The sequence below is a fragment of the Lagopus muta genome, chromosome 6, assembly GCF_023343835.1.
Source record: "Lagopus muta isolate bLagMut1 chromosome 6, bLagMut1 primary, whole genome shotgun sequence".
NCBI classification, from domain to species: domain Eukaryota; kingdom Metazoa; phylum Chordata; class Aves; order Galliformes; family Phasianidae; genus Lagopus; species Lagopus muta.
Genome location: NC_064438.1, coordinates 33323889 through 33349361, shown reverse-complemented (window position 1 = coordinate 33349361; position 25473 = coordinate 33323889). Strand labels below are relative to the sequence as shown.

General features: G+C 46.1%; 1 protein-coding gene and 1 long non-coding RNA gene across 20 annotated transcripts in view; one reads left to right on the top strand and one right to left on the bottom strand.

Moving 5' to 3' along the window:
* FOXG1 (forkhead box G1) overlaps positions 1-3707 on the bottom strand; it is a 96179-nt gene extending 92472 nt beyond the window's left edge. For all 5 annotated transcript variants that reach the window (XM_048948873.1, XM_048948871.1, XM_048948872.1 and 2 more), the window contains exon 1: positions 2321-3707. In XM_048948873.1, the coding sequence (XP_048804830.1) occupies positions 2339-3694 (1356 nt within the window). In that variant the 5' untranslated portion in view covers positions 3695-3707 and the 3' untranslated portion in view covers positions 2321-2338. The remainder of the gene's footprint in view (positions 1-2320) is intronic.
* A 623-nt stretch (positions 3708-4330) lies between these two features.
* Positions 4331-25473, top strand: part of LOC125694641 (uncharacterized) — a 156116-nt gene continuing 134973 nt past the window's right edge. For 13 of the 15 annotated variants that reach the window (XR_007377643.1, XR_007377649.1, XR_007377644.1 and 10 more), the window contains exon 1: positions 4519-8415. This is a non-coding gene — a long non-coding RNA (uncharacterized LOC125694641). Of the gene's footprint in view, positions 4498-4518; positions 8416-25473 lie in introns of those variants that run through there. The other 2 variants (XR_007377645.1, XR_007377639.1) reach the window with 2 other exon arrangements.

Here is a 25473-nt window from a genome sequence, read left to right as displayed (position 1 = left end):
TTATTTCCCGGGGCCCATTGTAGCGTCTGCCGCTCAGCGTTACGAGCCCAGAGCTGCCCCAACACCGCAAATGAACAGCTCCGTTCTCCGCTGCGGGAGCCAATTAGCTGCTAAACCTTCTGCACAACTTTTCTAATTATTTTCAACAGTTATGGCTTTCACAGGGCTCCCTAAACTGACCAAGAAAGGATTAAATACTCCTTAAAATCAGTCATCACGTTGCCTCCTAAAATTAATGGATTGGTTTTCTGTACTAGGGTTAGTTCGCTCGGATTTGTGCCAGCACTGTCCTCAGCAGGCATAGTGCAAAAGCAGGCCAGTCCTGAACTTTGTATTTGAACATATCCACACTTCCTCCCCCATCACCACCACCACTCCCTCCCCCCCCCCCCCCCCCCCCCTACATATTTCAATCCCTGCCCCAGCACCGCATCCTGCAGGCCCCCATCTGGCTCAACACAGCCCGCCCGGCCCGGCCCGATGGCTCGCTCCTGCCCGGCCACCGGCGGACGTGGGTCAGGGGCGGAGGAGGTGGCTCGAGCTCCCCATACAATCCTTTGCAAAACGGTTTGCCCAAGGTTAGCAGCATTGAAAGTCTGTAAGTACAGAGCACAGACACTTCCGGAACTGTGGAGCTTTCAGATAAAGATCGCATTTAATACACGTACGCAGCAGAGCTTGCCAAATTTGATCAAGTCATTATAGGAAAGCTAATATGTATATGTATATATACACACATTCATAGTTCATATAGCTTCACTTATCATACAGTCGGAATAATGCCTTTTGGATGGATAATTCTTTCAGATCATACCAAAGATTGAAAAAAAAAAAAAAAAAAAAAAAAAAAACCAAATTAAAAACAAAACAAAACAAAACAAAACAAAAACCATGTCCTTAAGAAATAAACCATGTACCTGTACTTTTTCCTAGCGCATTACATATATATGTATGAATATATATGTACATATCTACATACATTCGCAGTGTTAAGCGCGCTCAGTGTCAGACCGCTCAGCACGACCCCCGCCTTGCACTGCCATGCTCAGGCCCTACATCTCGCGTGGGGCCGTGGGGTATCGCTAAAACCCGCTCCTTTCTGTCCCCAAACATTGTGGTTAAACACGAGGTGATGTGGGGGTTGGAGAAGGAGCTTGTGAAAAATGGAGGGCCGCTGGGCTAGGCAGCGTGCTGACCTCCCTGTAACTTTAAAGCCTCAGGAATTTTAATTTTAGTTAATAAAAGAGACAAAAAAAACTATCAAGTATATATGAATTTAGCCTATTTTTTTTTTTTTATTTCTGTGTGTTCATAGTAAACATTTTTGTAAGTGACAAACACGGGCATATGACCACAGTATCACAATCAAGAAATTTTAAGACAACATTAACAATCACTCAAATTTATGCGGCATTTGCGCAACACAGGTTACATATTTGCAAGGTTTACCTATAAGTACAATAGGTATTAACATTTCACTACATTTAGAAAAAAAAAATAAAGGTGACCTGTTAGTGACCACATACATCAAAATATACACAACACAAACTGAAGGCAATCAGTAATTTTGTCCCCTTCGGAATCATTGGAACGGGCAGTGCTGTGAACTGAAACAATGCGGCTGTTTTTAAATTACTCCGTACACTGAGTGCATTTTCTAAAACCCAATCTTTGGTCTAAAAGTAAACAAACAAACAAACAGGAAAATAATAATAATAATAATAAAGAATTAAAAAAGAAGAAGAAGAAGAAGAAGAAGAATGAGAAGAAGAAATTAAAAAAAAAAAAAAAAAAAAAAAAAAAAGTAGTTAGGTAAAGAAAAAGATAAAATTATAAATGGCCAAAATGTAGTTTTTGGGCATCTCTCAGTATGAATCTGCTTAAATACAAATCACACTTTCTTTTTTATAGTTTTCACAAATCTAGTGGCTTTTTTCAAGGTCTGCACCCACCGACATATCCATGATAACTTATAATACTGCAAACATGGAGAATCTGGCGGCTTTAGAGATGGACTTTTTTGTGTTAGAATAGGAATCGCGAAAGCAGTCACTATTAGATACACATTCTACTAGAAATTTGTCTTCCAAACTCCATAGTCTACAATGTAATCTCCCCACATTGCACCTCGCTGACACTCCTCACCCTGGTGGCATAATAAACAACCCTAGAGACTGAACAAACGTACAGAAAATGGGGGACTTAATAAAAAATACCTGGGCTTTTTTGTTTTTCTTTTTTTTTTTTTTTTCCTTTTTTTTCTTTTTTTCTCTTTTCAGTCATCATTTACAACGCGAACGTGTGTAAAATGTTCACTTACAGTCTGATCCCATGGACGTTAATGTATTAAAGGGTTGGAAGAAGACCCCTGATTTTGATGTGTGAAATAATCGGAGAGTCCTCCGGACAGTCCCGTCGTGAAACTCGGCAAAGAGGGTCTTAGAGACTCGCACGGCAGGGTGGAGGGTGCCTGCGGCGATGTGGACGAAGAGGCGGCCCTGGCCGTCATTGAAGTGCTGCTCTGAGAAGTCATTGAGGGGTGAGGGACGTGGGGGAAAAAGTAACTCGTCTGTCCCGCCAGGAGGTTCACGGAGCAGGGGTTTAGGGAGTAGGTGCCGGAGCAGGGGACCGACAAGCCACACGGCACCGAGGCGGCCAGGGCGGCGGCCGTGAGGTGGTGAGTGGCGTAGGGGATCTCCCCGTTGACGAGTCTATCGACGCTCAACCCGTTGGACGTGGAAAAGGAGTGATTGTTCCCCAAGGAGTTCTGAGTCAACACCGAGCTGTAGGGCATGGGGTGGCTGGGGTAGGCGGACGCAGTCCCGTTGTAGCTCAGCGTGCTGCTGGCCCGCGGGTGGTGCAGGGACAGAAAGGGGGACATGGGCCAGTAGAGGGACCCCGCCCGGTCCATGAAGGTGAGGCCGGTGGAGGTGAGGCGGGCGCCGCGCTTGAAGGCCAGCTTGGCCCGCGAAGTGGTGGAGCGCCGGCGCAGCTTGCCGGTGGTGCCTCCGATGAAGACGTCGTCGCTGGACGGGTCCAGCATCCAGTAGTTCCCTTTGCCCGGGTCGTCGTAGTGGCGGGGCACCTTGACGAAGCACTTATTGAGAGAGAGGTTGTGGCGGATGGAGTTCTGCCAGCCCTGCTTGTTCTCCCGGTAGTATGGGAAATTCTTCATGATGAACTCGTAGATGCCGTTGAGCGTCAGGCGCTTCTCGGGGCTCTGCCGGATAGCCATCATGATGAGTGCGTTGTAGCTGAACGGTGGCTTTTCATACTTGCCGTTCTTCTTCTCTCCCTCCTTGCCGCCCTCCCCGTCCTTGCCCCCGTCGGCCGCCCCCTTCTTCTCCTCGGCCGCCTTCTCCTTCTCCTCCAGCTCCGCCGCCGCCGAGCCCGCCTCGCCCTTCCCCGCCAGCGCCTCGGCCTTGGCCGCCTCCAGGGCGCCGGCGGCGGGCGGCGGCAGCAGCAACGGCGCCTTCTCCTCGTCCTCGTCTTCGGCCGCAGCAGCGCGCTGGGGCTGTTGCGGCGGCGGCGGGTGGTGGTGGTGGTGGTGGTGGTGGTGGTGCGGATGGTGGCTGTTGTGGTGGCTGTGGCCGCTGTGGTTGTCGCTCTGCACGGCTTCGGGCACCAGGCTGTTGATGCTGAAAGAGGACTTGGGCAGCATTTTCACTTCCTTCCTATCTCCCATGTCCAACATCACACGCTGCGCCGAGGGGGCGGCTGGCGGCGGCCGGGGCCGGGCGGGTGGGGGCCGGGCGGGCGGCGGCACCACCGGCGGCGGCGGCGGCGCGGCGGGAGCGCAGCGTCAGGCGCTGGCACGGCATGTAGCACGGGCGGGGGACGGCGGCAGCGGTCACCGAGCGGAGAGAGCCGGAACGAAGGGGAAAAAAGAGGAGGAAAAAGGAGTAAAAGAGCCCTCTAAAAACCAAACAACAACAACAACAACAAAAAAAAAAACCAACACCGCACGCACACGCATACAAAAAAAAAAAAAAAAAAAAAAAAAAGCTACTTCATGGTGCCGGTTCCCCCGGTAAACCGGTATAGGGGGGAGGACGCGCCGCGGGTCGGAGAGGAGCCGGCTATACGGAGCGCCCCGGCCGCAATTAATTTCAGAGCTGCAGACACGCACCGTGGCTGTAAAAAATTTTTTGGTTTAACCTTTCCCACCGGGCGCCCAATCAGAGGCGGCGGCGTGCCGGAGCGTCCTGCCTCCCGCCTGCCAATGGCTGCGCGCAGCCACGCCCACACCTCTCCGAGACTCCGCCCCCCTCGCCGCCGCGGCTCCCGCCGCGCAGGGATACCGATGCGGGGCGCATCACCGGCCGTGCCCCTCCGCGCAACGGCACTAATCTCCCCGTGCCCAACCAACGGCGCTTGGCTCCGGGGTTCCGTTCGGTAACTCCTCCGGTGGAGCAAAGTTGCTCCGTCCCTCCGTGCCACTGGGGCAGGAGGACGGGAGCCGGGGGGGCGCGCAATCCGCGCGGTGCCGGAGCAGAGGTACTACTTGGCGGATCCCGACGGCGCCCGTCGGCAGTGTGTTCTCGGGCCCCGCCGCGCTGTTGTTATTTATTTAACCAACGGGGAGCAACGAAACTCAGCCGGAGGGGTCGGGACGGCGGGGCAGGAGCTGCAGCCAGGGCGGTGAAAGGGCTCGGGCCCGATGTGGCGGCGGCAGCAGCGCCGGGCGGGTAGAGGCCTCTGGCCGAGGCCTGCGGAGCAGCAGCACCGCCGAACGAATTAAGCGCTCCCGTACCACCCGAGTCCCGCGGGCTCCGGCGCAGCGCCCCGCGCAGCGCCTCCGTCGGCCCCGGAGAGACTCAGTGTGGGCCGTGGGAAAGGGAACGGGGGCTCCATTCCGGCGGTAGCGTTGGTTCAGGGGCTCACGGAGCGGGTTCGGTGCTGCTCGACCGCATCACGGCGTTACCGCTGTGAGTACGGGCAGAAATGTGAATCGGCCCCGAAACAAAGCGAGATGAGCCCTGCGGCTTCCTCGCTCTGAAAGGAGAAGGGGAAGTGTGAGTGATAGAGTATTGGTCACGTTTAAAATGAACGCTGTGCAACAAAACGTACAGCCGGTGCCTGTCGCTGCTTTCAACTACCCAAAGTTTATGTTTGTCCCGCTGGAGAAATGGTTCCGTTGAAATGACACCCGCAGCCCTGCCCCAGCAGTGTGTCCCGGGAAACCCAGTGCAGATTCCAGTGCAACCACCACGGCTCTGTGCATTTTCTGTATGCGTTTGTGTGTATGTGCGTGTGTGCGAGAGCGCGGCTGTGAGAAAGAGAGTAAATCCCCACAACAATTGCTGTGGATGGGCAATAAACAATTGCAATTGGGCATGGCACGAACTATGTGCGTTGGATTAACCTCGCTTGACCTCACCACAATTGTATTTATTTATCCAATTCCGTAACAGGTTGCTACTGACCGAAAAGAAGTAGAAGTCAATGGATCAACTGCCTTCGTTTTTTATTTATTTATTTATTTTTTAGAATTGCCGTTGTTAAAAAAGAAAAATCATGACAATTTGTATTTATTTCATTGCACAACACTGAAGCCAATAGATGGGAACTCCTGAGGAAGAGCGCAGTGTGGAGGATGTGACTGAGCTCTGCAGTGCTAGGGGTAAGAGGAAAGGTAAGCTCTATGCATATTGTTATGGTTCTGATGGGCATTAACCAATATATGTCAGTGCGGTACAGCAAGATCCCATCGGGGTGGCTGGGCCCTGTGCGTTTTCCTACTCGGTCTAGCATGTAATGATTCGGTGTAACCGGATTCTTGAGAAAGGACAGGTTACGTAAACATTTACTGCTGTGGAGTAACTATACTATTTGTACTCTGATATGCAGGAAGGAAAGTGTTGATTAACACAGAAGAAAAAAAAAAAAGCGAAATTAGCTGATTGCATGCTCATAAGTGCAAGCTGTCATTGAACTGCTTTTAAAATAGACACAGCTGGGTGTTTGTGTTGAAAAATTTCTTGTGTTTTTGCTAATACTGAAATAAGCATGATTTTGTATACCAAACATTTTCAGATCATTAAAATTTCTAATCTGTGCTGGTTTTAAACACAAAGAAAAGAAACGGATTCATTTCGCAGTAAAATTTGCTGATATTATATTAACTCAATCAGGTCTGTACAAACGGGGTATTGTGCCTTATCAAATCCCTTTGATCCATTTAATACACCAAGTGCCAAACGTGTGTATTGTTTGTTAACATTGAGCGTTTTATTCAAATCCCAGCTCTGCAGCAAACCGGAGGAGCTCTCGTTTAATGTAACACTGACATCGCCTGCTGAAATTTTAATGCTCTGAGGTGTTCCTTAGGTCAAAGCTGAGTATGCTTAGCTCTGCAGACAGGGATGAGAATGTAGCAGAGAAAGAAAGAAAACCTTCGTCCTTTTGCATTTCTGAGCAAAGGTCCCATACGGACAGCAATGTGTTTTTACAGCGTTTGGTGATCTGGGCTTAATATTCAGTCATATATCATGGCAGCAGAATAAAGTACTGTGCAGAAATTTAGGATTTAATGATGTATTTTTTTTAGCGCCATGGATATACAGTTCTACCAAAAAAGGTAATGTTGTGTTCAATATGTAGTGCGTATTGTTCCAAGTCCGTGAGATTAATTCACTGTTCATAGGACAGAAAAGGATATGTAGGAAAAGCACGTCAATTATTTAATTATTTAATTATTTCTACTGGACTTTCGAATCTGATTTTTCTTTTTCCTTAAAAAAAAAAAAAAAAAAATTCTGAAAATTCTCTATGTATAAAAGCGGGACTATTGGCTTTGGACAGACGAAGTTCTGCTCTAACACCAGTTCTTCTGTTAGCTCTGACCTGGCCTCAGCTCCCGGCCACTTCAGCGGTAGCTTTGTATATGGTGGCCCTGAATAAATGACTGGTTTGACCCTCTCAGCTCCATCTGCACTCGAATTCCTGTGAGAGGGTCCAGAAATTTAGCACTTTCTAGCATGAAAATTTTGGTGGAGTGACTGGCGAAACAGCTTGAAAAGAGAAGGGAATGCACGGCCCCAGCCCGGCAGGGCACTGCCAGTGCGAGGAGGGGCAGCTCTCTGCTCCCCACCCTCAGGGACCCGTGGCGCTATGGGGCCGAGAGAGTCCCGCTCCGGGGTGAGGGTGAGGACCCCCGGCTCAAATGGTTGCCATGCTGTTTGAATACAGATTCTGGATACAATCCTTACTGATAATGTTTCACCGTAGATTCTTCCCTGAGTGTTTTTTAAAAATTAAAGGCCGAAGGAAAAGTGTACCACTGTCAGCTCGATGGATGCAGATATGCTGTGACCCCCACCCCCCGCGGCTCCAGCCTCCAGTCCCCCTTCACACGAATACAGCGGCTCTGCACTCCCAGGCTCTTCCAAGGGGTTAAGCTGCTAAAATGTCCTGACAGCTTAAGGAATGAATGAGGGTTTTTTCAGCCATGAAGAAAGAGTATTTAATAACCACGCTTCGATGGCATCATGTGTCCACGAAACGAATCGGGACACCTTAGATTAACAGCCTCTAATATCACGTTGGGTACAGTAAATGCCTGGATGTGCGCATTTATAACTCTATCCCCCGGATTCTAAGCTTGTCTTATTTATTCCAGGTTACCTGGGCAATTAAGGTAAGAGCAGCTCAGCAGACAGCGATATCCCGCTGCTCGGGCAGGGCGAATGGGGTCGGAACGCAGCGCTAACAAAGGCGAGAGGTGGTCATACAGATTGAAGAGGGGTGAATGGGCTGGAGGTGGAGGAATGAATGGAGGCAAAGAGAGAGAGGAAGAAGTATTCAGCGGTCCACCCTTACATCCTCGTTTGTATATTTAAGTTTAGGTGTCTGTCTCTAACCGACTTTCAGTTAATCCCTAACAGCTGGTCGTGGTGCTAACGTTTAGTGATTAGAAGGTACTCTATTTAGCATGCTGTATCCTTCTTGCCTGGGTTTTGGTTACAGGTTATACGATTAGCATTGCGAGAACAGTAGTGAACTAAACTTCCCAGTGAGAGGTCTTCACACCAGGGAAGTGTTACTTTGCGGCAGCAGCCCTGCCTCGTCAGTCATTAGGAAGCTGCAGGTTGTCAGAGCCTTCTCTTGCGCGCACACACGCGCAGACACACACGCGCACACACACAAAACCACAGCACTAAAACTAAATTAAGAAGCCGATGATTAAGACAAGCGTCTACGAGGCCTGTCATTTCAGCATCCTTCCATCATAACATTATGGCACCGAGAAATTTGCTTTAAAACCCTGGAAAAAAATGTCTATGGGAGAGCCTTGTATTTGAGATAGCATAAACGTTATCATCGAGTGTAGGCTGGGAACTGCCGCGGATACAAGATGGTATTCCACTGAGGACACGGGTGCTGCAGGGACCTCTGGGCTGTCCGCGCACTCGGGTGAGTATTGCTCCATTCTATTGAAGCAGGTATGCAGGCACTGCGCGAATCGAAGTGGACCGTGTTTGAAACCCGCAGCTCCGTTCCTTGCGGAGACTTCGGGGAACTCCCCCTAAAGATAGATCTATAATGAAAAGTCCCTGCCGGATGACTAATGGTTATTGGCACTCGGTGCCCCTTTAAGGAGAGCGGCACATATTGTGCAGAAGACCTTGCCAGCACCCTTTAAATACAAACATTTTAAGCCCCCCTCCTATGCATCCCCACCCCTGTTGTTTTCGGGCTCGTTGTGTTGTAGCTCCTCTTCTCCCCCCTCTTTTAAGCTCCCTCGTCTTCCCTCCCCCACCCCATTCAGAACTAATTGCTCAGTTGCTGAAATGTTTCAAGAAGAGCTAAATTTCCCCATCCGATGATCTTTTGAGAAGCGGCACTGTACCATAAAGACCAGCCAGCGGGGTACTGCTGGAGGAGAGGTAGTGTTCACACAGTGACGCTCGGCACTCGGTGTAAAGAGTCCCCCTCACGCTGAACTTCAAGAGGTGTCTTGCACGGGCAGGGCTTGGAACAACGAAGAAATGGGAAGCGATTGCTGTAAGGGACAGAAACCTCCGGTGGTGCCGTAAGCGCCGGGACAGAACGGTGACAGAAGGGGACCCCGGGAGCATCGCAGTGCGCCTTTCCTCCTGCGGCTGCAGCGGGGTGGGAAGGGATGAATTTCTTCGCCTTTGTTACACGAGAAAGGTTTTATTTATTTACTCCTATACCTGTAGAATCCCATCCATGGAAAGCTTATCTGTAGACGTCGAGCTTTCGTTAGAATTTGTTCTTTTACCACTGCCAGAATTTTTCAAAACAGAACTTTCTGCCACTCGCTGCCAACCCGAAGGCTCGAAGGTGCTTTTTTGCAAAACCCGAGGTGTCTCCCTTCTGTTACACAGCGGTGTGTTTGAGTGTCAGCTCAGTCTGTGCAATGCGAATCCTTGCGAAACAAACAAACAAAAGCCATTAAGGGTCAGAATGGAAATTAAAATATCCCTGAAGAATTACTCACAGAGCTATGATGATAATAAAATATAGGGGGCAGTGGGCCACTTAGAAGTCGTATATGGTTCTCGAGGTTTCAATACATCATTTTATTTTCTTCTGTTTGCTGGTAAAATATTCTTGACCAATGCGGTGCATTTTATTTTATTTATTTATTTATTTATTTTCTCGGAGTTATGTGGTTGAATTCAAGAATCGGGAAAAATGAGCAGGGTTGTGATAGACTTGGAGCTGCTCTTTGACTTCCAGAGTATTTTCGTAGTGCCCCTCTAAAGCCCCTTAGCCTCTTATAAATGTGATATCGAGTAAACGATACACGTATCTGGAACTGCAGTTTTTCGGTAAAGGTAAAAAAGATTATTTCCTCCCGCCCTCCCCCTCTTCTCCCCAACCCTGCCCCCCTCCTCCAGCGCAGAATCAGACCCGTCCCTCCCTGGGCATTATTCCCGAGGCGCTCGGAGCAGCCAGCGAGCACATACCCACCCACCCTACCTGGCCTCCCCGCTCCGTGCATCCATCGCAGCCCTCGGCTTAGCGGGATCCGAGCTCGACGCGATGAGCCGCGGGTCCCATTTTTAGGGCCTACAAAAGCACGACGTCCTCCCCTCTCCCCTTCATACCCCTCCTGAATCTCCCGTGTAACCACAGCAAAATGCTGGAGGTAGCACAAAAGCCACACACAACTTTACACTCGCGCAGGCAAGGCGCCTGACGAGCCCCGGAGTAAAACCACTTTTCACTTTCTCCGTGCCCGGGGCTCATGCGGGACAAGGCGGTGCGCGGCGCGGAGTTGTGCGCGGGTGCGGAGCTGCGCTCGGTGCGGGACCCGCAGTCGGAATGGGCGAGGGGCGAACGTCGCTGCTCCCGCAGTGCCCCGGTCGCAGGGGACGGCTTTCGCGGTGGGACGTTCTGGGCAATTTATATTGGCAAGGTGGTCTCCATGATTTCTTTTTTCTTTCTTTCGCAGAGGGAGGGGAGAGAGATGGTAAGGGGCTTGTTGGATGATTATAACTGCTACCACTCATAAAGAAGTTTCTTGGGGAAGGGCTGATAGCGTACCCTTGATAACTGTGGGTGTGTTCATACATTATTTTCATATGATATGTCTTTTAGACAGAGCTTGTTTTCCTCCTCCCTCTCTCCCCAGCCCACCCTCCACCCCCCGCTTTTTTTTTTTTTTTTTTTTTTTCCTGGAGTTTGTTTCGCTTTTAAACCAGCAGCACAAACAAACAAACACACAAAACCGACTGGCAACAAGTTAAATCTCGTCCGCGTCCCTCCCACCGTGAGCGGACCGTGCCTCGCTACAGCCTGGGGTGGTGGTTTTGCCTCAGCAGTAATCTGACCGAGAAGCGGCTGCACACCGACTTCTGAGCGGTGACATTACGGAGAGAAAAAATGTTGAAAGAAGCACTTCTTCCGGGATACACCATCTCCTTTGTGTGTTTGCTCCTCTCCATCTTTCAGATGGGGCTCTCCATAGGCTTGCACACACACACACACACACACGCACACGCACACGCACACACGTACGCACTGAGGCTCTGTTTCCCCAGTGAGTTTCAGAAAACAATGTTTATTAGAAATGATCTATAAACTCCACCTGAACAATGAAATCATGCCGTAGCTTGGAAAACTCCAACAAATAAATATTCTGCACAAGTGAGAGGATGGCATTGCACTTTATTTGCCAGCTCGTTGCAAAACGTCAGTAACAAAAGTGTAGATAAAAGGCTCATAGCCCTCGTCCACGTTGGACTGGACAGACCATACCCATTTAGGAACAGACTGGGTTTGTTTTCCCTCCCAAGGCGGCTACAAACTAGTTTTGCAGTTGTATTAAGTACCGAATCTACAAGAAAACATTTTCTCCCTGAGGGTCCTGCTCATGTCTCGCTGAGCTTCAGCAAGAGCCCCTTACGAGAGCCGCCTGCATCCCATGCCTCAGCTTCTCCCTGCCTTCAGTGCAAAGAACTGCAGACAGACCGTGTTTGCCTGTGCTTAGCGTACCTAGCAGATACCTCTTCACGCAACCGCACAGTTCGCAAATGATAGTTTAACTTTCTCTGTTGCGGTGGGCACGTGTTTTGTCATCTGAAATTAACTTGTGAAAGCCTTTGTATCATTTTTTGATTTGTGTTTGGCGACAACGCAGATCATATCTTATTGCGTTGATGGTTGGTACAATTGCTAAATTAAAGGCATGTTTTCGGCTTTGAGAAACGGCAACAAAAAAACAGCCCTCTGAGAGCTCATCCTCAACAAAACAACCCAAAGAGCACCGTAATAACACAGCGCAATATTTCCTGCTTGTGCAGTGCCGATGTCATTCGATATCTCTATTGTCTCTGACTAGGGATACTCAAGGAACTCTCAGACTCTTTACCTATGACCATCACCTAAAGAAATATACGAACAGGATATGGATAATCAGTCCAATTGCTTGGAGGAGTGCAATTGGAGTCAAATTCATTTTTTATCTGTGTCCTTACCTGTTCTCCCATGTAAACATTAGGAACTGAACTCGTCTTGACGTGCTTTGGTCCCTGAGCCAGATGGAGCGCGACGAACCACTAAGATAAAGAGAGCGAACCCCGTTGTGCGCGGTGCGGTGTTGTTCCCTCTGCTGGGGCTCCTCTTCCCCGCGGAGGGCGTCCCGCCGCGCCCAGCGCTGAGCCCCGCGCTTCCCCGGACACCCGGATTTACGTGTAAAGCCTTTAGCGCGTTGGGGCTGAAATTATGATTTTCCACGTTTCCAAAGGGACGGGGCTCTATTTATAAATGTTACAGGAGGTTTCGTTACTTCAGGAACAACAAAACAGGAACAGAGCTGTAATTTTCAGGAAAATAGGATTTCAAAATACAGAAATAAAAAAGTAGAGAAGACGACATATAATTCAATCAAATTACAGACAATTGCTTTAAAATTCAGAATAGTAGCGATCCATTATGTCTCTGTTTTATTAGTGACAAGTACAATTACTCTAAAATAAAGAACACTGGTGAATATATAATTGGCTGTAATCACGTTAGTGTTGGAATAAAAATGACGGGGACATTTAACACTTTGACAACAAAATGCTCAGAAACAACTTATTTATTCAAACAGTTTTTATTTGCGTTCACGTGAGGCAGAAACACGCTTTTGCTTACGATAAATCAATGTAGATTTTTTTTTTCCACTTTCAATATACATTTAACTAAAGAAGGATTATTAATTATTTTGTTATCTGCGGATTAATGAAGTCTCCCGAGCGCGGCTGCATTGCCGCCGATCGCTCGTACCCAGAGAACGCCATCTACAGGAAAAGGGCTTCAGACTGAGCACAAATCTATACACTATTGGTTAAAAAAAAAAAAAAAATCAGAGTTAATATTCCTCTCTAAATCCGGCTCCGATGTTACCCACCGCACCGATCACAATATTTGCTTTGTAATTGCTTTTCGCGATTCAGTTTGTTATAGTTTGACACAATGTAAGAATCTGTTACGAGGCCTTTTCTTTGAGATGCGGCATTGCAGAAATACACTGAACTCCACGAAGAATCACTTTTTCTCTCCCTAAAGCAGCTCTTTTCTCTCGGGAGTGACATGATCGTCCCAGCGATCAGCCCAGACGCTCTATCCCTTCAAACGAAGTGTGGAAGACGCCTGCAAAGGAAACTCAAAAACAAAATCACTTGATTGAAGTCATTTTGTACAACAATTGCGTCGTAGAATAAGACATGACATTTCTTTATCTTTACTTTCACTTATTTCCCTTTGGATAACGCCTATAAACACCCTAGGCATGCTCTCCTCTATTCGTGTAGAACATCCTTTGCCCCATTGAGTAGTCCCTAAAGGTGCAGCTCAGCTGTGCTGTTCATTTCTGAGCCTTTGACGGAACCTCATGGAAGTAGAAAGATTGGCCCTTAGTATTTCGGTCAGATAACTGTAGACCCGTGGAGACAGCATATATCCTCCGTGGTGCGAATCCAGCACCCCAAACAAGCCATAGAAAATAAGAGAAAATAAAGAAAATAGAGGAAACTTTCCAGACTCATCTCTCCGCATTTATTTTCTCTTTTTCTCACGGATTTTTTTCAATTCCGAAAGAATATTTCTTCTATTTCTTTATTCCTTTATTTACTCTTCACCTCCCACTAGGAGGTAAAGGTGCCCCTTTCGGTATGTGTCTCTATTCGGAGCCGGATCCCACCTTCTCCCCGCTCCATGCCGTCTCAGCGCCCTGTTGGTGTCGGCCCCGAGCGTCCCCCGCCCGCGGTTCCCGCAGCACTCTGCTTTCTCCCTCCTTAACCCGGGCCACAAATCCGGACGGGCTCAGAGAATTTCAGGTGTGCATTAATCTGTGCAGCGCAGCACCAAAAGCAGCGGTTAGTTACATAATTGCTGAGAAAAACTACCAACGGTGCACCCTCGATGTAACGTGTTAGTTTGAAAACAAAAGCCGGGAAACTTTATTATTGTTATTGATGCTCCTACTGGGATCAGACTCAAGTTTACACCCGAGGTCTCCTTCTATCTTCTCGCTTCGGGGCACTGACAGCGAATGTCCCAAATCGAGAATCTGTGCGACATCCCCACTTTTAAACCTCGCTTAATGCCAGGAGAACTCCTCATCTCCCTCCCACCCCCTCGGCTTGCCGCTCCCGCAGAGCAGAGGGGCCCCGCTGTCCCTCCCCTCGGGCCGTGCTCTGCCGTTTCTAGGGTGCCTCGCACCAAACCGCAGATGTCAGCCTTCCCCCTACGTGTTCAGGCTGTTAATGCGGGCACTTCACACAACAGAAATGTTCATCTCTGGAGCCTTTCCCAGGGACCAGCCGCGGATTTCGCGCGTCGCCTCCGTCGCGGGCGGTCCTGAAGCCGCCGGCGAGGGAGACGGGGGCTCCCTCGCTGCACGGCAGCCACCCTGTCCCGGGGTGCCGCCTGTAGCCGGCTGCAGCCCAGCTCCACAAATTCTCGCGGGTGCACGGTACCACACTCCCAGCTCGATACCTCCTTTGATTTTTTCGTCGTAATTAACACCGACCCTTGTCCCACCGTCACCAACCAGGTGGTTGGGCCGGGCAGGGATCTCAGAAAGTCTCATTGTCCCTTGGACCCCCGGGGCTGCTCCTTCGCACCCCGCTGAAGGGGTCCCCGTGTTCCCCTCGGGTTGGGTCGGGCCGGGCCAGAAGAGCAGCCGCCCTCCCGCTGGCGGAACGGAGAGCGATACGAACGGTGCCGGCGACATCTAGCGGCCTCTGGCCGACAGTGCAGCCCGAGCCCGGCAGCCAGGCTCAGGAGTGGGGACGAGGCTCTGCGTGCACCAGGGGCTGTTCCCGTGCCCGAGGGGCTCGCCCTGCTACCTTCTCCTGCCCGCCCGAGGAAAGTTGATGCCGGCGGCCCGGCCTCTTGCATAGGAGCTGCATTGGAGCTGCAGAGAGGGCTTTAAGTGCATGCGCTGAAAGAGGCCTAAGGAAAATCGTGCCCTCGGCTCAGCCTGACCGGCACACTCCCTGCGAGGAACTGTGGGTGTTTGCGCCCAGATGAGGCCCAGCCCAGCCCGGCGTCAGGGCACCGCATAGCGCAGGGGCAGCGGCAGAGTCCGACCCGACAATGGGGAGTGCCTCTGCTTTCTGAGGGAGGGGACGGTTCTGAAGAGCTGTAGATTTTTCATAAATGTATTTTAACCCCTCTGTTAAGCAACGAGTTTTTTTTTTTTTTTTTTTTTTCGCCTCAGACAATGGAGGGGGCCGGTGTTCAAATGGAAGAACTTATTTCTCACATGGCAAAAGCAGGAGAGGCCCGGCCTGTAGGAGTGCCTCCCTGAGCAGAAGAGGGGAGAGGGTGTTGGGGCCTGAAGTGAACCATTTCGCCCCGTTCATGAGGATGCTGGTTGCGAAGCAATGCACGCCTCTGATCACGGGACACTTGAACCCAACAACAAACGATGGAAACGCGCTGTCTTAGTGCTCTTTAATATCTTTGCTTAACGCTCTTTTATTTCCCCAGACGATCCTTTCTAGCCCCCGCAGCTGACCACATCATTTGTCCCCTTGCACACACACGTCTTGGAGGCTGCCGACGTGAGCCGGGGCCGAACGGCTACGTCCCGACCGCTCCGCGAAGCGACCGCGGCCCCGACCTTCCCCAGCTCTGTTCGCTGCCCTGTGCGGAGCTCTCAGCAGCGCCACAGTGACAGCGGCTGTTCCTCGAACGGAACACGGCTGACCTGCACTTCTCCACAATGCCGACAGCTCCTCAGTTCTATCTCCGAAGGGAATCTGCAATTACGAGCTCGCCTCGTCTCCTCTCGCTCACATTCTCTTGTTTGAGACATTCGCTGAGGAAGTTTATTTGGATTGCGAGTGAAATCAAACAGGGAGGGGAAGGAATACAAAGCACAAACCAGCACCCCAGCGAAACCCTCCATTTGTTATTTACAATACTAATTGTCATGTTTCACTCCGGCTGTCTGCTGAGCTCGGGGAAATAACTGTGACTGCACTGAAGACAAAGCCGAAGCAGCTGTATTTGAATCTATCAAACCCTATCAAACGTGCTCCTGCTTCACAGCTCTCGGGGCTGTTGTGAGGCGCATGGCCCCAGTGCCGACAAGACCGAGATGCGCGCGGCGACACAGGGACCTTGCTCTGGTCGGGGGAAGCACAGAGATTCCTTTAGCAAAGAAGCCAGGGGCTCCTCCTCCCTCCAGTTCGGAGCTCTATATGCCTGCTGGGCCCGGATAAGGGTACACCCGACGGCCCCGCTCCGCCCCTGCGGCCCTGCACGGGCTGCTCCGCTTTACACCTCCTGGCGGTGCCTGAAAGCAGCACTTTGGCACACCGCGGTCCGGCGGCTGTGGGGCGCTGCCATCCACGCCTCCTTGGAGCTCCGAGCGTGTCCCGGCCCTCCCCACTTTCCCTTCGCCTCTCCAGCACACGGCCCTTCCCCAGTGCCGCCAGCGGCTTTTGGTGTGCGGTGTCCTTCAGGAAATGGAAGCAGGGAAATGAAAAGTAATGTGATCAATTATTATTTTTATAGCGTATTTATGGACGGGTGGAAGTAATAACTGTTATTTGCTATGTCGAAGCATTTATTTCACACTTGGTCTATTTCCTTACAACTGGAGAATCACCGTGGGAAAAATAAGCACAAATAAATTAAAGTAACAAAAATACATTTTTAGCAAAAAAGCTATCCTTCTCCTGTTTAATTTTCCCGGGTGCGTTTCTCCCACCTGACATTAACTCAAGCCAACAAGAGAGCCCAAGCAGGTTGCTCCCAGCCCATCAGATAGGCAAGGAGCAAAACAATCATTTGCCTATCACAGATCACAGATCACAGAATCACCCGGGTTGGAAGGGACCCCAAGGATCATGTAGTTCCAACCCCCCTGCCTAGCAAGGAGGTCCTATCTGGACCTTCATAACACGCTACTTAGTTTTCTGTTTGGGGATAGGGAACAACATTTGCGTAGGAATCCTAGAGGAGCTCTCATAGGCTCTGCCACTGCTCCTGGACCCTTGGCTCCCCTATCTCCCTCCACCCATCTGCTGGATGTCAACTCCTTTCCTTTTTGATGGGGTCAGGGAAGGGCAGAGGAGAGGGGAATTTTAAAAAGTACACTTCTTTTGTGTTTGTCAGGGATTTCAAGCCTGATGCCAAGCACTTGAGCACTGGGCACCCCCACATTGGTGCTGCACAGACTGCTGGGTCCCTGGCTCTGCCCTTCACTTTTCCCAAGCGCATTGAACTGGGTTGGCAGGAGTCTCTCTCAAGAAAGATGGTCCTGTACGGGACAAAGAAGGCAGAGGCTTGTTCTTTAGAGACACTTCTGGGGCTCATTTGGCATGGGGTGTAAGGAGACACTCCAAAAACACTGCTTGGCACTTACATAAAAATCTTCCCATTTGTAAGTAGCTAATTCTCCTGTTAGCTGCCTGAGATTACAGCCCTATCTTCTAGACAAAGGCAGACAAGTTAAACCTCCATAAAGTTTATAACGACAAATTACTTCTTTTCTTTCTCTTTCACTCTCTTTTTTTTTTTCTTTTTTCTTTTTTTTTTTTCCCTCAAGTGAACTATTTTAGTTGAGGTAGACAGATTACTTTTTATAATAATAAACCATCTGAAAGCTACTGGGAAGTTTCCAACACATAAAAAGTGGCAATCTTGTTTAAACTCTGGGAAATATAATTGTCTGCCCTTCCTGTATGTTTTGCATTCTTGAAGTGTACCATTTGAGGCATAATATACATTTTGAAATCCCATATATGCATCTTTACAATAGTAATGGCTTTCCACAAGCTCTGTGGGAGGTGACATTTCAGCAAGACACTTCCCCTTGACTTTGTTTATTCCAGCAGCTTAAATTCTACCTCTGGTGATAGCTGTTAACTTGGCAATGTGAAAAGTGCTACATGATGTGTACTGTGCTCAGTCAGCTCATCAGAAGCTCACCAATTATGACTGCAGAGCCTATTCTTCCTGCCACAGCATGCCACCCACCATGTGTGCCTGGGACAGTCGATCTTCGCGTGTGCATAAATCTGAAAGCGCGCACACACTTACACAGAGCCCAAACAAAGCAGGCACAATGGGGCTGGTGCTTCCTAGAAGCCCTTTTTGTTTCTTGCACATTTTGTACAGGGACTGTTGTATCACCTCCGGCTCCCTGTCTGCCTTGGAAATGTTGAGAGAGTAGCTTGTGCAGTGTCACTCTGCGCAGAGATCCACTTTGTACATAACAGGTAGTTGGGATGCCTGTTTTTTGGGCAGGGAACCACAGTAAAATAGGAGGCTGCTGATTTCAAAATTATCCATTTAACCTGCGGCTCATGTCTGGGAGTAGATTATAGGCTTGGATCATTGAAGCACCCATGGATTGGGTGCTTCCACATTATGAAAAGAATAACTTTGTTAACAAATGCTTTTGTAAACCTGCTTCCCCAGGATGAAACCTGATCTCTCTTTAAGGTCTCTTAACGACATCAGTGAGGCAAGATTTAATTCTAGACAGAATTTGCTATTTGTCAAGCATGGCGTGGTACTTAAGCTTCAAAAATAATGCTACCTTTAAGTATTAATTTTTGTTTGGAATATCCCTCTGAACTTGCAAAATCCAGATTGGGCTTTTTTGTTAAACTGTAATCTGCATTTCTCCAAACACATATTTTTCTTATTTTCAAAGCAACTATTTACAAAGCAATTTAGTGCCAGACTCTGTCACCTTTCACTGTAGTCTCTTTGCGTCAGCTAAAATAGAAGTAACTGTTCAAGTAAGCAGAGTAACACTAGTGAAAAAAAAAACAGAATAAATAATCAGAGAATCAAGCCCTTTGAATAGCAAATGAGTCCATAAATAGTCCCATTGATTTCAGTAGTATTTCATGGCATAAGTAGCTACATTAATGGAAGCAGCATATAGGACTCTTAGTGCACAGACAGACAAAAAAAAAAAAAAAAAAAAAAAAAGGAAATTTATTTTGAAAAAATTATTTCACAGAGCATTATTTAGTTGACATATTGTTTGCTTATTGCATGATTTACTGGAGGCAAAACCATGTGAACTGACTACAGCAAAGGCTCCTGGTAGCTGCTAAGACAATCCAAGGTACCTGGTGACAAGAGCACTGTGACCCTTTCTTAACACACAGAAAAGAAGCAAATTCACTTCAGTGGAATGCTTTCCACTGTGTATTACAAATGCTTCTTTCAGCATGAAGGGAAACATTTTAATTGCCCCATTTTCAGAGGTGTATGGGCACCAAAGAAAGATGGGAATGTCATGGTGTGGTCTCCTCTGTCTCTGTTGCTCTGGAGGACTTGGAAAAACACTCTCAGCTTGTTTTTCCTTGAAATCTACTTTAAAAAAAAAACTAAGTCCAATTATGCTTTCTTAATTATGTTTCTCTTGTGAGTTGGACTTGATGATCCTTATGGGTTCCTTCTAACTTAAGATTCTTTGATTCTATGATTCTTTGAAAAGTATTAAAAAAAAATAGGTAAGTGTTCCCTGAAAAGATTTTGTGGCATCTTTAAACCTGAATATGAGAACTCTGTTGATCCTGAGAGCAGGAAAGCAGCCACCTAACTTTGAGTTTTCTGGAGTCAAGAAGGCTACTGCTGGGATCCAATTGCTTTGCTGTGGACCCAGTCTTGAATATGATTTTGGGTGATTTGATTCCCCTTACAGTACTGGAACAAGGTGAGAAGGAGCAGGAGAAACAGCAGCTGTAGTGATCAAAGGAGTATCACAGTGACCGCATTGGCATTGGGTCCCCATGCCATTCTGCTTGGACTGCACTGCTGTTAGCATGACCAGGGGCGCAGGTGGTTTATTTCAAGCATTTAATAGGGAACTCTGCACATATACAGTACTGAAAACTTTTGTAATTAGCTATTCTGATGAAGCCACATCAGTTCTGTCCTTGCCTTCCTCTCATTGCCTTCCTTTGTACCTCTTCTTACTGTATCACATAGTAACTATAAAAATGCTTTGTACAAAACACAAACTCCCTGTTCTGAGTATTGCTGTACTATCAGCAGGAACAGCATTTCAAATAAGCTGCTGGGCATTTGCCTCTATGAATAGCTGCTTCTTTGCTCATGCTAGATTGTAAAAAGCTCATATGTATCTTTTGAGTGCACATTTTTCATTAAGAACCTCCAGAGCACAAAAGGAGTGGGTCATGAAGGGAGGAAAAAAAGAGATCTTTTGCTTTCTTGCAAACAGTTCTCTGCTACATTTCCCGTTATGACCAAGCTATAGCTATTTTCTGTTGTGTGTGGAACATTTGTATTCCTAGGAAGTTTTTAAAGGAGGGACTTTGAATAAAGTCTTACAGCGGTGATTTTTCAATACTAGCTGAAATAGTCTGCCATTTTTTCTCTTTCCAGGTAACAGTGAAATGACACAAAATGAATAAAATGTCTTTTTTCTAGCAGGTTAGAAGGTGGTTGTGCCCCAGCCCAGTTATGTTGCCCTCACTGTTATCCCATGACTGAGGGGAGAAAGGGCTGCCTGGGCTTCCAGGTCTGAGGGAAGGACATTCTTTTTCCATTCACAGTGTATGTTGAAAGAGTGGATAGAGTAAGATAGCTGTCTGTAGTTGATTTCCCCAACTGTTTGGGTTAGGAATAAGTTCATGCTATTATAGGCTTCTACTGATTTACTGCTGAACTCAAAACAGAGAGAAAAAAGATAGTACCATACCAGTTCCAGGGCCCAGTAGCCCAATATTTGCTCATTACTCAAAAACCTACCTCTGCAATATCAGTGTAACTTGATCTAACTGCATCAATAACATAGCATCTGGTTTTATGAGCTTGATAGTGGTGGCATGAGAAGGAGTGAAAATTGACAGCAAGTTGACAGAATACTACTGGGACCACTATGGGGTCCATCACACAGTCATCTTATCCTTATGTCACTAAAAAAGTAAATTTGGCAGATTATCTGTAACAGGGAAATGATTTAAAGGTAACGTTTTTTACCCATTTGCTGTGAGTTTTTCCTCTTCAGCCATTAGAATTACTCTTATGTATGTGTACAAGGAGATATAAAAGAAGATGAGTGAAAATAAAATCACATGAGTACTGGAAAATATTTGTTTTCTCTGTGTGCATGCCTTGTGCTAAGTGCTATGAGGTGCTGTATCTCCTCAGATGTTATCACACTGACTGCAGTATCAAGTAACTCTGTATCCCCTTCAGACTCCTCTGCAAAATTCTGTACTGTGATGCCTTAGCTGGCTGATTTCAGTCTATACAATCTAAAATGAGAACACATTTTATTTCAGATAGTGAGTTTATTTTATGTTCCTACTGGTATTCGAAACTGATTGTAACAAGGAGTTTGTATTTTGGCTTCTGTTGTCTTAATAGAAATAATAATGCAAACTGTTTAGTGACCAACAGAACTAATGAAATGACCTCTTGAGGATTTATATTTGATCTTATTACAGCCTTTCCTGTGCCACATCGTGGCAAATTCATCCATTTATGCTGAGCTTGAGCTTTATGCCAACTCCATTAGACTTCCTTTCCCAGTCTGCTCAGCTGTCTTTCACTTCTGCAGATATCAGCTAGGCAGAAGACACTGTATATTCTCAGTAGTTCAGAGATACATTTGCTTTGATGTGCCAGAAGAATACTTGCTAAATGGACGTCAAGAAAGAGTTCAATGTTAAAAACAAAAAAGAAAACAACTATTGAGCTATGACTGATGATCTATTCCAAGTGAGATATCAATCTGAGTCTGTGTTGTCCAACCAGCCACTGTATTTGATGAAAGCTTTGACTTCTTTTTAAGGTTTTGATCCCCTTCTAATCTTTGGTTGAAATTGACCAACAGTTTTGGAAATTATGATGAGTGAGAAACAGACAGATAAAGAATAAAGCTGAGGGAACTGGGCTTATTCAGCTTGGAGAAGAGAAGGCTCCGGGAGCTTCTGGGTCAACCTCATTGCAGCCTTCGGGGGACTACTTGGGTGGAGCTGATAAACAAGAGAGCAACTGACTTTTTACACAGTCTGGTAAGTGATAGGACAAGGGGAAATTGCTTTAAACTAAAAGAGGGGAGATTTAAGTTAGGTATTAGGAAGAAATTGTTTACTTAGGGGCTGGTGAGATGCTGGAACAAGTTGCCTAGAGAAAGTGTGGATGCCCCATCCCTGGGGGTGTTCAGGGCCAGGTTGGATGGAGCCCTGTAAACTTGATGTACTGGGTTGCAAACCAGCCTATGGCAAGGGAGTGGAACTGGATGGTATTTAGAATCCCTTCCAATCCGAGTCATTCTATGATCCTATGAATCAGATAAGGATCAATGCATTATCTATAAGGGCTAATTTTTGAAAGTATGTAAATATCCCAAAGAAATCGTCTTACAGAATAAATTTTATGGAACTCATATTCCTAATTCATATATGTACTTTAAAAATTCAACTAAAAACATTTTTGATAGGGCTGGAATGAGAGAAAAACACATCTTTTAAAGGCACGATAACAAAATATGCTAGCTATGAGTCCATCCTGGCTGAGAAAAGAACATTTGAATCATGGCACTGACACTGAAATGCTTTCTTTATTTTAAATTTGTGTCTGGCTCAGAACTTTGCATGCTTACTGCGTGATTTTGACTATCTGTTAGCGCATTCAAGCTGTATCATAAATAGCAGTATTGAAAACATATGCCACAGGGGAAAGAAATCTGTAATAATACCAGCTGCCATTATATGATAATGAATTTCAGTCACTACTAACCTGGATAAGTGTTTTTCATAGGGAAACAAGTGGCAATTTTACAAAAGAAAATTTTGTACAAAACTTTCAAGATTTTTAAGCCAGCTCTAGAAAAAAAATAATATGCTTTCATCAATGGTAAAAATCAACTGGGAATAATTTTGAAGCTGAATACATCTAGTTTGATTAAACAAGCAGTAATAGCAATATGGCAGCAGTTTTCACATATGTAGGTGGATGATCCTTTTAAGGCAGCATTTTCAGGGTGCATATTCATAAGAAAAAAATAAAATACAGGCAAATTTAAACTGAATGTTTAAAACACTTCTAATGGCTAGAATATAATGGCTAGGCTGCAATGTCATTTGAAAAACAACAATACAGATTTTATTATCTGAGAAATCCAAGAAAACTCTGGCTGAATTATCAAATATATCTATGAAAGATAAGTACCAAACTAATGTAGCTTTGGAGTGAGATACTTAAGGTGATCTTATTAGTAATGCACAGTTTTAATTTTGATGATTCATTGTCTGAATCTCATGATGAGATTAGTTTTCTCTTTTGGAAATAGATAGCCGATTAACTGTGTCTGTAGGGGCAAATAAGCAGCCAGGTTAGTGTTTGCATTTTATAGCCACTGAGTGTTTTGCTATTAGGACAACAGACTGTATGTTCTTTCAAAATCTCTTTTTAAAGTAGGTTGTATTCTAGCTGGTGACTATTATGTCCTGAAGTGGTGATTATCTCCAAGGGAAATCTGCAAGAGCTCAACTACCTCAGGAATCTTTTGTCAAGGACAAAGTCCATGCGCACACCCACACAACTGTATATGTACAGAAATCTCCCTTAATGTAGAATTATAATTAGAGATTGTATTTTGGTATAACTGAAAGTGAATTATTTAGAAGGATGCAAGTTCAGTTGCAGGTTATATGAGCAAACACAACAAAAACAAAGATTCAAGTTTCTAAATATTCAATATATTAAAAAAATCCACACATCTAAGTTTGCTTAATTCAGAGATGTTTGCAGGATACATGAAATGAAAAAAGTATCAGCTCATAATTTAAAGAACAAGACTTTAGAATCAGATTTAATTTAGCTCAAAAAGGGTACAAGAGGTGTTTAGTCTTAACTGACTTTTCAAAGTAAAAATGTACTTGTACTGTGAGGGATTTCATTGGAAAATAGACTAAAGCAAACAGGTAAGATACGTATGTAATTTTTGGCCAGAATTATCATAGAATCATAGAATCACATAGAATCACAGAATGGCCTGGTTTGAAAAGGATGACAATGATCATCTGATTTCAAGCCCCCTGCTATGTGCAGGGTCACCAACCACTAGACCAGGTTGCCTGGAGTCGCATCCAGCCTTGCCCTGAATGCCTCCAGGGATGGGGCATCCACAACCTCCTTGGACAACCTGTTCCAGTGTGTCACCATCCTCTGTGTGAAGAACTTCCTCCTAATATATAACCTAAATCTCTCCTGTCTCAGTTTAAGACCATTCCTTGTCTTATCACTATCCATCCTCATAAACAGCTGCTCCCCTTCCTGTTTATATGCTCCTGTTTACATGTTCCTGTTTATATGTAGGTAGCTTGGCACAGTGTCACATAACTAGTTGCACAGAAGGTACTGTCTTCATTAGTGTCCCTTGGATTTCTGTTTCTGCCTTTAACAGGGACAAAACTTTCATAAATCATATTTGGAAATGCTCCAAAATTCACAGATATTTTTGATTGAAATTTGGCCTGTGGCATTTGAGGAAGTAAGCAGAGCTGATAGGTTTTACCAAGCACAGCCTTCTTTCTGTGTTGCACAGGTGACCCTGATAGGCAAAAACAATCTGCAGCAGGGCTTTTTGGTCTTGAGAGTTGATATACGGGGCAGGTGAAACCTTTTCAGGTGCCCTAGGCTGCTGTATTAAGGTGGTTGGGAGGTATAGGCATAGCCAGGGCTTTCTACATAGTGCCTAGTCCAAGTGGAAAGGCCTTTTTGCTGAGATAAAGCTCAAGCTGATGTCTGACAGATTCATGTCAATCAGTCACAGCACAGATACTATTTTGTTAGCAAGCATAACACAACAATATTCAGCTAACAGATACTTCTTTCAGGAATCAGTTTACTTGGCATCATTTAGAACAGTTCCAACACATCTCTAACCTCTTCTAAAACATAGGATTGTATAGTTTTGTTTTGCTGAATTCACCTATGGCAAAACAGAGATTCTTAGGCCTCTGTATGCAATACAGAGAGCTGTTTCTTACTGAATGTTTTTTGTTTTGTTTTGTTTTGTTTTGTTTTGCATCACAAATAAGGGTCAATCAACATTTTCAATAAAAAATGAAAGTACCAGTTTTATTAGAATTTCTCTCTAACACTTTTGTGATGGTCCAAGAAAATCTACCCGAGTTAATAGGAGGAATAATTGACCAAAGAATAGCAGTTTCTTTAATCAAGGGAACATGATGATTAAATCAAAAGATTTAGATCTGTGGATATCATCAATGGTCTTTTGTCTATTAATAACAATATGTCTCAATGAATTTTAAAAAGACAGTTACTAGAGGGTAAAATATCTACATCTAGATAGAGAAAGGTCAGAACAGCATCATTTGCAATTAAATCCATTAACTGTACTGCAGATAGTTTTTCAAGAGATTTAGATTATGATACATTACTGAAGCACAGCAATAGTTACAAAGAAATGTTCAAATCTTGCAGTTTCTTAACATTTATGTACACTCTCTTTGGACTCTTTATAATTCTAAATGA